This window comes from Carcharhinus amblyrhynchos, chromosome 21 (assembly GCF_965287045.1).
Source record: "Carcharhinus amblyrhynchos chromosome 21, sCarAmb.v2.hapA, whole genome shotgun sequence".
NCBI lineage: Eukaryota > Metazoa > Chordata > Chondrichthyes > Carcharhiniformes > Carcharhinidae > Carcharhinus > Carcharhinus amblyrhynchos.
This window is the reverse complement of record NC_137344.1, coordinates 42,128,898-42,143,679: the sequence shown is the minus strand read 5'-3', so window position 1 is coordinate 42,143,679 and position 14,782 is coordinate 42,128,898. Positions and strand designations below refer to the sequence as shown.

Sequence of the window (14,782 nt, the reverse complement as noted above, 5' to 3'; positions counted from 1 at the left end):
ATATGGTGTGGCTCGATATCCTGCATTCCATAATGGTGCTGTTACCGGTTACAGCCCAGCCTTGGTAGCATTGCAGTTTAAGGGCTAAGTGACACCATCCTTTCCAGAAACGCCAAGATCCACTGGAAAACATGGGGCTGGATTTTACAATCCACGACTCCTTTCACAGTCATTCTCTATCCAATCAGAATACCCCAGAACTGCTCAAGCTATGGGCAAACTCCACAGGCAATATCACTTAACAAACTCCTCTCATCTCCTTGGACCCTGGCCTGGACCTGGTTTCTTCAAGGAGGGGACAACTCTCAAACAGAAATATTATTTAAAACCAGTGTCTACTTGGATGACCGACATTGAAAACCACTGAGTTGAGATTGAGCTGAAGCAGCCAGATATTACACACATTGAGCTGCAAGCCCAATTATTGCAACACTTTTTTTTGTTTATTCAGTCATAGCTTGAGTTTCCTCCGGGTGCTTTGGTTCCCTCCCACAGTCCAAAGACGAGCAGATTAGATGGATTGACCATGATAACTGCAGGAGACTGGCATGGGTAAGATGCTCTTTGAGAGTTGGTGCAGACTCAGTGGGCTGAGCAGCACTGTATGGTTCCACAATTTAGGCTTCACTGGCTAGGCCAGTATTTATTGCCTATTTCTAACTATCCTTCAGAAGGTGATGGTCCTCTTGAACCGCTACAGTCCATATGGTGTACGTACAGCCATAGTGTTGCTAGTGAGGGAGTTGCAGGGTTTTGACCAAGTGAAGGAACGGCAATAATATTTCCAAGTCAAGATGGTAAGTGACTTGGAAGGGAACCTCCAGGTGATGGTGATCCCAGGTATCTGCTTGTCCTTGTCCTGTGTTTGAAAGGTGCTATCTAAGAAGCCTTTGGTGAGTTCTGGCTGTGCACCTTGTAGATGATACAATGGTCAATGGTGGAGGAAGTGGGGGTTTATGGAAAGAGTGCCAATCAAATGGAATGGTTTGTTCTGGATGGCATTGAGCTTCTCAAGTGTTGTTGGAGCTGCACTCACCATTGCAAGTGGAGAATATTCCGTTGACTCCTGGTTTATGCCTTGTAGATGGTGGACTGGCTTTAGGGTTTGGTTTAGCTTAGTTCATTTATTAGTACCACAAGTAGGCTCATATTAACAGAGTAATCCGAGTTACTCGCCACAGGATGCCTACCCAGCCTCTGACTGCCCTTGCAGCCACAGTATTTATATGTCTAATCCAGGTCAGTTGCTGATCAATGGCAACACCCAAGATGTTGTCCTAAACAGAACTCAGTTCCAACATTTCCAAACCATTCCTTGGACTCAATAAAGAAAGGAACGTTAAAAAAATACATCACAAGAGAAGGTCGCCAACTCCACTGCTCAAATGTCAATGCAATCATTTCTGTGTTCACAGGGGGAAGAGTCCAATCACAATCCCTCGAGTTTTTCATTTTGTATTGCAACATGAAAGGTGAGTGATTCCCTATACACAGCACATTGGTTTCAAACAAAACCATTTCTAGGACAATGGACTGCATAAAATGTGCATCATGGAGTCTCACAAGAAGGTTAAATCAATATTCCCATTGACATTCATGAATCTCAGTCAAGCAGGTACGACAACAAATCCTGCCCTTCCAATTCAGGATCTAACTGCCAATAAATAAATTTTTTTTAAAAACGCATTTCTGGACATCCAAAATTGAACAGCAAAGTAATGAGCAGAACATATAAGCATAACTCAGTAACTCAATTGCCTAGGTTTTGGGGTGCAAAATTACCATGGGGTTCGATAGCCAGAAATGACTGCAGTTTGGACACATGTGTTAAGCATTAATCTGTAGCCCAGGACTGGGAATCCAGTATTTCAAGATTGTGATTCTTGTGTGCCTAATCTGTGGTGCAAGGTGAGAAAGATACCTGTGGGTCACTGCTGGTCTTTCTCAAAGCCGTGTGTGAGGTCTCCATATGATGTGACAGGCTCCCTGACGAGTGGAATCCATTCACTATAATACAAACACAAGCAGCGTCATTACAGAAGACAGATCTAATCTGGTCCACATAACGTCTGATCTAAGATATGGCCAAACATTTTTGGAATTCACTAACTTAAAGACATTGATTACCTCCCACCCTTTGTTTGATTTGATTCATTATCGTCACATGTAGTAGTATACAGAGAAAAGTTTCGTTTCTCGCATGATTTATGGACAAAGTAGACATTCACGGAGAAGGAAAGGAGAAAGAGCAGAATGTACTGTTACATTCATAGGTAGTGTGTAGAGAAAGATCAACTTAATAAGGTAGGGCCATTCAAAATTCGATGGCAGCAGGGAAGAAGCTGTTCTTGAGTTGATTCGCATGTGTTCAGAATTTTGTATCTTTTTCCCGACAGTAGATGATGAACTGGACTGGCAGTTCCAATCACACAGGGCAGCCAATAAATCGCAACAGGAATGATGTGGAGTTGCTGGCATTGGACTAGGGTAGGCACAGTAAGTAGTCTCACAACACCAGGTTAAAGTCCAACAGGTTTATTTGACAGCACAAGCTTTCGTTCATCAGGTGAGTCAGGAAGAATTGTGGAGTTTCCATATTCTCCCCACGTCTGCACGTGCTTCCTCCGGGTGCTCCAGTTTCCTCCCACACCTCCAAGATGTGCAGGTTAGGTGGACTGGCCATGCTAAATTGCCCCTTAGTGTCAGGGGGACCAGCAGGGTAAATGCATGAGGTTACAGGGCTGGGGCCTGGGTGGATTTATTGTCACTGCAGGCTTGATGGGCTGAATGGCCTCCTTCTGCAGTTCAGGAATCCTATGATCTAATCAGTTGGAGAGGAACAGTAGCAAGTAATAATCAAGGAGTTGTTTGTTTCCTTTTGCTTTCCCTACTTGTCTCACACTGTAAGGAATTGGTATTTGTCTGAGTGTACTCGTTACGTATTTGTATTAGTTCTTATCTTACTGAAGCTGTTGTATTCATGTATTCTCTGGAAGTGATGTCATAAACCGTTAGCATGGGAAACGGGCAGAGAGAAGAAAGAGCCACATAAGAGAACACACACCTGTAAATAAAGCCCCATTGTCTCAAACCCTCCATGCTCCTTAGCATCATTCTCTAATATACTACACCCAAAGTCCTAATAAAGTACAGTACCTGCTGTTCTGTAGCTTTTTACTGGTGAATGGGACACTAAACAAGCTAGTGCTCGTAGATCCAAGACCCTACAGAAGAAATGGTTCCCACAGGATCTCTGGAGGAGGCAAATTTTCTCGAAAGACTCAGACACTTTGGCAAAGGTGAAGGATGCTGTGTTCTAGCCAAGATATGCTGCAATTATAACTTGCAGAAAACTATAAAATATGTGGCCGGCTGCAAAAGGTATGGCTGTTAATTCCAGTTACGAATTCAACCTTCCTCCGTCAGCCCATTATGTGATATCACTCAATTCCAATCACACAAGGCAGCCAATAAATCACAACAGGAAGGAGTGTGGAATTTCCACATTCTCCCCATGTCTGCGTGTGTTTCCCCGGGGGCTCCAGTTTCCTGCCACATATAAAAGTTAGGTGCATTAGCCATGCTAAATTGCTCCTTGGTGTTAGGGAAATTAGCAAGGTGGATATGTGGGGTTACAGGGATAAGGCCTGGGTGAGGTTGTCAGTGCAGGTTCGATGGGCTGAACGGTCTCCTTCTGCATTGTAGGGATTCAGTGATCTAATCAGTTAGAGGGGAACATTAGCAAGTGACAAATGAAGGAAGTGTTTGTTTCTTTTTGCTTTTCCTACTTTTCTCACACTGTAAGGAATTGGTATTTACTCCACTCAGTGAGAAGCTAGTGAGCTGGTGTTTGGTGAGTATCTGGTAAGTGGTTATGGTCTGTTTCAGTGCTAAGGGTTAAAATAGTATACAAACTGTTGGTTAGTTAATAAAGTAAAAACAACAGGGATCCTCAACCTGTTACAATTTATAAATGATTTGGATGAAGGGACTGATGAAATGGTTGTTAAAGTTGCTGATGACAAAGAGACAGCTAGGAAAGTAAGTTCTAAAGAGGACTTGGAGGCTACCAAAGGATATAAATAGATTATATGAGTGGGTAAAGATCGAGAAAATGGAAGAATAATGTGGGAAAATGAGAGGTTGTCCATCTTGGCAGAATGAATAAAGCAGCAGCATATTATCTAAATGGCATGAGATTGTTGTGCCAAGATGCAGGGGGATCTGGGTACCCTGGTGCATAAATTGCAAAACATTGTATGCAGGTCCAGCAAGTAATTAGCAAAGCTAATAGAACGTTATCGATTATTACAAGGGGAGCGGAATACAGAAGTAGTGAGGTTCTGTTTCTAAAGGCATCTCCAGATCTGAGAGACCACATCTCGAGTACTGCGTATAGCATTGGTCTACCTATTTAAAGGAAGATGCAAATGCACTGGAAGCAGTTCTGAGAAGGCTTATTAGATTAATAATTGGAATGGGCAATTTGTCTTATAGAAAAAAAATTGGACAGACTGGCTTGTATCCATTGGAGTTTAGAAGAGCAAGTGGTGACTCCATTGAAACATACAAGATCCTGAAGGCTTTTGACAGGGTGGACGTGGAAAGGATGTTTCCTTTTGTGGAAAAATCTAGAACTAGGAGTCATTTTCTAAAAACGAGGAGTCACCCATTTAAGATAGAGATGAGGAAGAAGAACTTTCTCTGAGGGTTATGAGACTTGGAAACTTTCTTCCTCGAAAGGTCGAGGCAGTCTTTATAAGGCAGAACGAGATAGATTCTTGATAAGCAGGGAGTGAGAAGTTATTGGGGGTAGACAGAAAGTGTGAAGCTGAGGTTAAAATTAGATCTGCCACAATCTTACTGAATGGCTGAGCAGACTCAAGGGGCCTATTTCTGCTCCTAATTTCTATGCCTGGATAAATGGAGTCAAATACTGACAATATACTCGCTACCTTTTATACAGGATACACTTGCAGTAAAACTGCATTTGAAACTGAATCAAGAGTATTTTTAAGTGATAAAAATTTTGTGACGTAAATACACCTCAGCATTAGACATTTCTCAGACAGTGCAGCTTAAAGTTTCAATTCCTACGTTAGTAACTAATAAAGAGAATGCTGAACAGCGATTAACTTCTTCATTCCACAAACTACTCCCAGAAATCAATCTTTCAAGTCATGCTATTAGATGATCTTAGTCTTTCTAAAGAGAGACTTCAATTGCTTACAATCACCCTGCAATCAGGCCCCAATGTGTTCGGGCTGAAGTTTTAAAGAAATGTTGACAATGAGTCATCCTTCTTAATTGGCACATTTACAATTATTTTAGTTTTTTTTTTAATCTCAATTTTCTTGCTTTCTTTCCTGAAGTTGCTGGCTTGCACAGAGTGTAGTTTCACAGTCTGAGGGCAGTCATTTGAAGCCAGCATTCTGCAAGCTTATTGTTCCTGATATTTCCAAATATCTGCTAAAATCCTATTCTTTGTTTTACTCGGGCAGGTGGTATTGAGTTCACAAACTTCTCTGTAAAACTGTATGACATTCTGCCTGCATTACAATTCCAGAGTTATTCCCGCATTGCTTTCTTCCCCCATTCACAAATGTTGTCCAGATAGTCATTCAGTCCTCTCTCATCATGTAGTAGTAATCCCTGCTGAGCGTGTGAGAAACTGAGCTGTCCAGACCCCTGACATTGTCGCTCTTCAAGAAATAAATTGGTAGCGCAGCTCTCCTTACAGAAGGAAAAGAAAAAAAAACTGAGCTTGGCAGCCAGTAATTGTTAGACGTGAAGAATCGGGCCACGTGATACAGTGACAAGGACAATGAGCTCTCTATAGCGCTGACTCCAACTGGTCTGCAGTCATGGTTAGGGTGGTGAGATACAGCAAGATGGATCGGGGAAATGCTTTTAGTACTTTCAGTGCAAGGTTTAGCTTTTGTGAAAGGACATATATATATAATAAATACATACATACAAACACAGCATCAGCTTTTCACACATTAATTTGGAAAAAATGACCTATTTATTATTGAGAGCGAGAGTAGTTCTGACAAAGTCATCAATCTGAAACAACGGGTGGAATTTTCCCAACACTTGTCAGGCTGTGACTGAAAACCAGCACTTAGTGTGCAGAAACTCCGAGGGCGTGGTTTACATCAGCGCTCCAGCGCAGGGGGCCTGCTAAGAGCTGGCAGGGCCAGCTCCACAGACATCAAAGTGCCATCTCTGAAGGACACCCAATCTGCGTTTGTCTAAAGTTTGCCCAAACTCCCAGACAGACATGGACAACCATCCCCATAATCCCCCTACCACATAAGGATTGGGGGCTGGTGGATATGATTCCCATCCCCATTCTCCTGCTCTCCCCATAACCTTTGATCACATTATTGTTCAAGAATTTATCTATCTCTGCCCTAAGGACACTCAATGACCTGGCCTCCACAGCCCTCTGTGGCAATGAGTTCAACAAACTCACCACCCTCTGGTAGAAGAAATTCCTCCTCATCTCAGTTTTAAAGGAGCGTCCCTTCACTCTGAAGTTGTGCCGTCGAGTTCTAGGCTCTCCCACTAGTGGAAACATCCTCTCCACGTCCACTCTATCTAGGCCTCTCAGCATTCTGTAAGTTTCAATTAGATCCCCGCTCATCCTTCTAAACTCCATCAAGTATAGACTCAGACTCTATCACTCCTCATATGACAAACTCTTCATTCCTAGGATCATTCTTGTGAACCCCCTTTGGACCCCCTCAAAAAGCCAACACACCCTTCCTTAAGAAGGGGGCCCAAAGCTGCTCATAATATTCCAAATGTGGTTGGGCCAGAGCCTTGTACAGCCTCAGTAGTACATCCTTGCTCCCAACCACACACAAGGCGGGGGAGAGCACCCCACTGCCACAGCCCCTTTAATACTGTCCTCTGGGCAGTGCCAAGGGGCAATGCCCAACTTTGTTTCTTAACTCCAGGGCCTCCAGGCACCTCTGCACTCCTGGCATGGTCATCAAGACTGAGTCTCACTTATGAAAACCAGCGAGTAACTCTCGCTGGTGTTCCCTCACACCTGCTTGGTGGAAGATTCAATGAGGACTGAAGATGAGACATTAACTATGCTGAGTGTAAGGTAATGCATTCAAATTCTTGCAAATCAGGTTCTCACTCTCCCTAGGTGGGAACCTGATTGCGTCAAAGGGGAAGGCGTGGAAAGATCACAATTGGAAATCCCACTGGCACAAATCCTGTTTCTGGCCCTTTGCAAGATCTAGCACATGGCCTGATTTGTGTCTGCAACTAACGTGACTACTAAATCCCACTTATTAACTTGGTTTCTCTCTCCTCAGATTTGCTCATTTAAATAGGCTCTCATCCCTGGAAAACATATGTTCACAAAACTGAGCCTGATTGAATGGGAATACCTAAAAATTGGAACCAGTCAGTTGGCTACCAGAAATACAAATGTCAAGCTTTACGAAGTCAACATTGAGAAAACTTGAGAAATGGAGTCAAGCAACAGGGAATTAAGAATGCATGACCATAATTAGCCAACAAAACTTAAAATTTGCTTTGATTTGCCTTCCCAAACTTGTTAACTTAATTTAATTTAATGGCAAGGTGAATCTAGGTGGCTGCTGTGAAAGACCTGAACATCATCTGTCTTGTCGAGCTCTAAATGTTCCATAGAAATCAGCTTTGTATACCAGGATAGACAAATCTCTAAGTCACCTGCTTTGGCCCAGTCGTTTTCTGGGGTGTGGCTGCTGTCACATGCTAATTACTTGCCCCTGGGCCAAGATAAGTCAAGGCAAGAGAATAAGGCTGACGATGTCAAACTCTCATTCACTACAATCCAATTCATCTGCAAGTCACATTCATCATCTTTATATTGTTTGACATCCCCAAGTCATGTGCTAATTAGCAATGACATATCAGGAGGCACAGACTGAGGCATGGGAGTTGTAGCCATGAAGCTATAGATAGGTGACTCAGGCCATAGGATGGTTTTTTATTGGATGGAAGCATAAGCGGAACTTGGCAGCCCATTGAGTGACTGAGCAGTCCTGTTGAGGAACACACCTTTCACCTCCCCAGGACAGGACAGGGGCTGGGTCAAATGCCTGAAATATTGTCTACTCCACCACCTTGGACAGCAGGCCACAGCTTTCAGGGATCCCTTCAATACAGTTGCAAGTCAATTTCAAAAAAGAATACAAGTGACACTTGTTACCATTGGCGTTTGGGACACGCATGCCCACATGGATAACTCGACTGTCAACAGCCAAGAAAAGATCTGTTTTTGTTGGAAGAGAGCTGACCAGACAAAAGATCTAAACTCAGGCTCTCAGAGAGGTTCCTCTCCCTAAGGAGGGTGAGTTCAATGAAATTGGTGCAGGTTACACATGCTTTTCAAGTGGCCACAGAAAAGAAGAATGGCGCAAAGCTGGTCTCAGTTTTGTTGTCATGAATCATCCTGTGGACTTGTTTTCCAAGGAGGATAAGTGTGAAAACAGTTGAGTGAAAGAAAGAGCAAGGGTAAGTTCTGAAACTTATTTTCAGTGGTCAATATTTATTCAAAGCTCAATTACCTGTAGGCAAGGAATTCATCTGTGATATTGGACTCTTTGGTGTCCCTGGTGCGCTCGCCGGCCTTTCCCAGGTCGTTTCTATAATGAAAGAAAGAAAAGGCTTCAATCTACAAAAATAAGCGTAAATCTGTTCAAAAATACTGGCACAAGACATCAGTTCAAGAGGTCGTTTTAAAGCTTCACTTCTCTTTTGTTTATCCTGACTAAACCAACTGAGATTTCTGGAAATAAAATTTAATTTTATGCAAAGCATTATTTATCATCAATTTATTTTTGGGCAATGAACATTTCTAGCAAATAAAAACCTTTGGAACCTTCATGGAGTTCCATGCAAAGCAGTACGCAAATAAGTACACTTATTTGGAAGAAGTTCAGAGAGAAGTTTTGCTGGGCTGATTCCTGGAATGAGGAGTTTGTCTCAAGAGGAGAAGATGAATAGGATAGGCCTATACTCATTGGAATTTAGGTGAACGAGAGATGATCTTATTGAAACATATTGGCCAGGATTCTCCCAGCCAACTTCGCTGCTCGAACAGCGGAAATCAGTGCGGACCTGATTACCAAATGGAAATCACTATTTCCATATGATTAGCCAGACCGGGATGGTATTCTCCAGGCTTGTGAGCATCCCTGTCCCCCCGTCAGAAGAAGTTCCCACCAGCAAGGTTTACAACTGCTCTGCACCAACAGGGAACAGGCACGCTCACCCTGCTGGTGGGGATAGAGGCCACCCTGGGAGGTCAGGGGCAGGGCAGTATGCCCCTGGGCAGTGCCAGCCTGGCACCCTGGCACTGCCCATTGGGGGGTAGGGCCCACTGTCCGTCAATCATGGTAGGACCCGCTGCACATTCTGCAATGGGTTGGTGGTGGTGGTGGTGGGGGTGGTGGGGGGAGGAGGGGGAGAGGTGATCACAGCTGGCCAATAAGCATGCACCTATCTCCCCACTGACGGCGAACCACTATGCTGCTGGCCTCTCCAGTGGGATACATAAGAACATAAGAAATAAGAGCAGGAGTAGGCCATCTAGCCCCTCGAGCCTGTCCCGCCATTCAATAAGATCATGGCTGATCTGAAGTGGCTCAGTTCCACTTTCCCGCTTTCTCCCCATAACCCTTAATCCCCTTGCCTACCAAAAACCTATCTACCCACATCTTAAATATATTTAGCGAGGCAGCCTCCACCACTTCAACTGGCAGAGAATTCCAGAGATTCACCACCCTTTGAGTGAAGAAGTTCCTCCTCAACTCTGTTCTAAACTGCGCCCCCCCTTATCTTGAGGAGTGCCAAGGAATGAGGCGCTCCCCACCCCACATACCAGTATGAATCTCGTTGAGTCACTCCATGATGCCCAAAGCACTGGAGATTCATTCAGCTAAGTACACCCAAGAAAAGGTAGGAAATACTCCTGTTTTCCTGCCTGATGGGCATTTAATTTTTCTGCAGAAATTCTGGCCATAGAATTTGGAGTGGGCTTGACAGGATAAATGCTGAGAGGATGTTCCCCCTCACAGGTGAATCCAAAATTAGGCTTGAAAATAAGAGACCTCCCATTTAAAATGGGGATGGGAAGGAATTTCTTCTCTCAGAGGGTTGTTACTGTTTGGAATTCTCTTTCCCCGTGGAGGCTAGGATGTTTAATAGATTTAAGACTGAGTTAGACATATTTTTGATCGACAAGGAAGTCAAGAGTTATGGCAGCAAACAGCAAAGTGGAGCTGAGATCACAATCACACCAGCCATGATCTTAGTGAATGGTGGAACAGGCTTGAGATGTTGACTCTCCTGTTCCTAGTTCTTGTGGGCTAGATTCTGCCTTCAACTCTGTACTCTATTGCCTCTTTTTCCTTGTCAACTTTCCTTCCTCTCTCCCAAAGGCTCAATAGTATAACAATGCTTGCCTGGCAATGCCATGCCAACACTAACATTTTTCATGTAAGAGCTTTAGTCTACATAGGACCATAGGCATCTCTCTCCACTAGCACTAGACAACTGCTTACATATAGCTTGACGAGCGCCACTTGACAGGCCTGGGGCAAGTCAAGGAGATAGGCCTCCATGAACCATCACAGGAAGTACAGGCATCAAACCCACGCCATTGGTGTCATTCTGCATCACATTCTGGCCATCTATCCGTAAGCGGCCTATCCTCTGAGAGAGATAGTTACACCATTCCTGATCTCCAGAGACAAACAAACAATCTGAAAAACTGACATTTGCTTGGCAATAAGGCCGATCATATTGTCCTCACTTTTACCCTGACTGAGATTTGTTGACCAAACATATCATCAGGCTTTGCCTAGCTATGGACCATTCTGCCATTCCTGTCCCAGTGTTTACACTGTCAGTTGGCCTTGCTGCATGTTTCTGAGTTGCATTTACTGTTCTGCAATGCAACTATGAGACTCCTCACCTGGATTACCACAAACTCAAAACTTGCACTTTACCATAATATACTTTAATTTTCCCAAATGCGAGTTTGAAGGAAATAAATATTCTGACAGTTCTCATTATTTAAAAACTTTAAAAAGAGAGAGTGTATTACTATTCTTTATTTTAAGGTAAAATCAGTTTAATGAAGCTTCACAGCGAAGACTTACTCTACCAATTACATTGCTTAATTTGTCAAATTTATGCCAGTATGTATTAGAATGGGTTGAAGTAGTTCCCTTTCAACTACGCTACATGTATTTAGTGTCAAAGTATCACATTATCCCCAGCAGCAAAACTGAGATATATTGACGCTAATTGAGTTAATGAAACAGAGCTTTAAAAAAAATAGATGTTTGCAATGCAAAGATTAGTGCTTACTGATTCCCCAAGCAAAGCTCTGAACTAACCAAAATTAAAATGGAAGCTGCCCAATTATTTAATTTCAAAATGGAGAAATGGAGACTAATTGCCTCGGGGATTGCTTTAACAGAATTTGCCAGCCGGAGAAGCCACAGAACTGGATGGTGTTTTTTTTTATTTATACCCTGCCCAGCGTAAACCTTCACCGACTTCAACAAAGTGCAAAATCAGACACAATGCAAAACGAACGCTGAACCGAGTCACTCCACTTTCCCAACAGCAGGTGGGTGAGGAGCAAAGTGCCCCCAGCTTAATCACCAATGGAAATTAGGTCAGACAGTTTAATCTGGCAACATGTCAGATCGAGGAGTTTTATTGCAGGTGTTCACTGAAGTATATACGGCACAAACAGTTGAAACTAAGCACGATCAGAAATACTTGGAAATCCCTGCTCATCAGCATCCTGTGCAATTATTTGCACTGTGATGTTGTCAAGCAAGAATGATGAAACAAAAGGGATTCCAAGCACTTTCAATTATGTATTTCACTGTGGGAGAATTCTCGTGGTTTACATATTTCACTGGTAAGATGTCTCACAACACCAGGTTAAAGTCCAATAGGTTTATTTGGCAGCATGAGCTTTCGAAGCACTGCTCCTTCATCAGGTGAGTGGAGAATTGGGTTCACAAACAGGGCATACATAGATACAAACTCAATTACAAGATAATGGCTGGAATGCGAGTCTTAACAGGAACAGACAATGCAAGTGGAGTTCTTCTTGGAGAACAGCTACCACGACACCATTCAATCCTGCCACAGCAACCTCTGGAAGACAGGCAGGATCATCGACATGGATGCCATCATTTCACATGACAACATCATTTACCAGGTACATGGTGCACACTCATGCAACTCAGCCAACATTGTCTACTAATACGCTGCAGCAAAGGATGCCCCAAAGCATGGTACATTGGCGAGACCACACAGACGCTACAACAATGGACGAATGGACACCACTTGACAATCGCCAGGTAGGATTGTTCTTTTCCTGTTGGGGAATACTTCAGCAGTCAAGGACATTCAGCCTCTGATCTTCGGGCAAGAATTCGCCAAGGCGGCCTTCAAGACACACGACAACGCAGAATCGCCAAGCAGAAACTGATAGCCAAGTTCCGCACGCATGACGATGGCCTCCACCGGGATCATGGGTTCATGCCACGCTACCTGAACCCCTACGACTTGCCTGGGCTTGCAAAATCTTACAAACTGTGCTGGCTTGAGACTATTAACACCTCTTTAACCTGTGCTTAATCCTCTCTCCACTCGCATTGTCTAGACCTGTTAAGACTTGATTACCTGCTAAAACTCTTTTTATACTCACTTGCAGGGAGCACTGTACTTAGTACAACATTAACCCTTTATGTACCAGACCCTTCTACGACATATAACTTGACTGTGCCTGAACACACTCTTCTTTGAAGGTAGTCCCCAAATTAATTTGCAGATTTCCCTTCTAACCTCCAATTCCAATTTCTTCAGCCCAGACCCATTCTTTTGCCATTGAAGTTGGCTTTCCCCCATTTATTTATTTTTACTGTAGATTGCAGTGTCCTTTACCGTAGTCAACCTCAAACTTCTGATACAATGATCACCAACCCAAAAAGTCTTCCGTACTATTGCCAGAATATGTTATCAGGGCCTATAGTCTTTATGATGTCCAGTGCCTTCAGCCGTTTCTTGATATCACATCAACTGAATTGAATTGACTGAAGACTGGCATCTGTGATGATGGGAACCTCAGGCAGGAGAGTGAGATAGATCCTCCAGTCGGCACTTAGGGCTGAAAAGTTGGTTAAAAATGCTTCAGTCTTGTCTTTAGCACTCATGTGCCGGGCTCCCCCATTATTGAGAATAGGGAATAGGGACATTTGTGAAGCTTCCTCCTCCACTGAGTCGTCTGATTGTCCACCACCATTTGCCACTGGATGTGACAGGACTACAGAGCTTAGATCAGATCTGTTGGCTGTGGGACCATTTAACTCTGTGTACTGTATGCTGCTGCCACTGTTGTGCACAAAAGTGTTGTAGCTTCACCAAATTGAAACTTCATTAGTTTGCCAGATGGTGCTCCTGTCATGCCATTCTTTATTCTTCATTGAGCCAGGTTTGATCCCCTGGCTTAGTGGCAATGCTAGAATGGTGGATATGCTGGGCCAGGAGGTTACAAATTGTGGCTGAATATCATTCTGCTGCTGCTAATGGTCCACAGCACCTCACGGATGTCCAGTTTGGAGTGGCTAGATCAGTTCAAAATCTATCCAATCGAGCAGAGTGATAGTGCCACACGACATGGTGGATAGTATCCTCAGTGTGAAGGTGGGGCTTCATCTCCACAAGGACTATGCTGTGGCACTCTTCCCAATACTGTCATGGACAGATGCACCTGTGACTAGATTTGTAAGGAAGAGGTCAGGAAGGTTTTTCTCTCTTGATGGCTGCCTCACCTCTTACCACGAACCCAGTCTAGCAACAATGTCCTTCAGGACTCAGCCAATTTGGTCAGTAGTGGCACCACCGAGTCACTCTTAGTGATGAACATCGAAGTCCCTCAGCCAGTGTACATTCTGTGCCTTTGCCATTTGTAATAGGACACAGGTTTAAGGTGCTGGGAAGCAAGTACAGAGGAGATGTTAGGGGTAAGTTTTTCAGTCAGAGGGTGGTGAGTGAGTGGAATTGGCTGCCGTCAGTGGTGGTAGAGGCGAACTCGCTTGGGTCTTTTAAAAGACTTCTGGATGAGTATATGGGATTTAGTGGGATTGGGAGTTACAGATAGTTCTATGGCTTGGTTGGTATGGATGTGATCGGTGCAACTTGTGGGCCGAAGGGCCTGTTTGAGCTGTAGTGTTCTATGTAATACTGCTTCAAATTGTTCAACATGGAGGAGTATGGATTCATCAACTGGGGGAGGGAAATCTTAATCAGCAGGACCATGTTTGACCTCATCGCACAAGGCTTCAAGAGATCCAAAGTCGACATTAAGGACTCCCAGGGCAACTCCCTCCTTGGTGTATGCCACTGTGCCACCATCTCTGCTAGGTCTGTTCTATCAATAGGACATGGCATACTCCAGGATGTGATAGTTAATTTTAAAGTTTATTAATCACAAGTAAGACTTACATTAACACTGTAACTAAATTACTGTGAAATTCCCCTAGTCGCCACACTCTGCCACCTGTTTGGGTCAATGCGCCTAACCAGCATGACTTTCAAAGTCTGTGACATTGTCTATCAGGTACAATTCCATGTGTATTACTATGTCAGGCTTTAGCTCGACTAGGGTGTGCAACAACTCTTCTAAGTTAGGCACAAACCCCTCAGATGTTAGTAAGGAGAACTTTGCAGGATCAACAGG

At 43.7% G+C, this 14,782-nt stretch overlaps 1 protein-coding gene across 6 annotated transcripts in view; it reads right to left on the bottom strand.

The window, feature by feature from the left end:
- Positions 1-14,782, bottom strand: part of gas7b (growth arrest-specific 7b) — a 448,977-nt gene that overhangs the window by 155,338 nt on the left and 278,857 nt on the right. For all 6 annotated transcript variants that reach the window (XM_080209068.1, XM_080209072.1, XM_080209070.1 and 3 more), the window contains exons 3-4: positions 8,580-8,657; positions 1,922-2,007 (exon numbers count right to left, since the gene is read on the bottom strand). In XM_080209068.1, the coding sequence (XP_080065194.1) occupies positions 1,922-2,007; positions 8,580-8,657 (164 nt within the window). The remainder of the gene's footprint in view (positions 1-1,921; positions 2,008-8,579; positions 8,658-14,782) is intronic.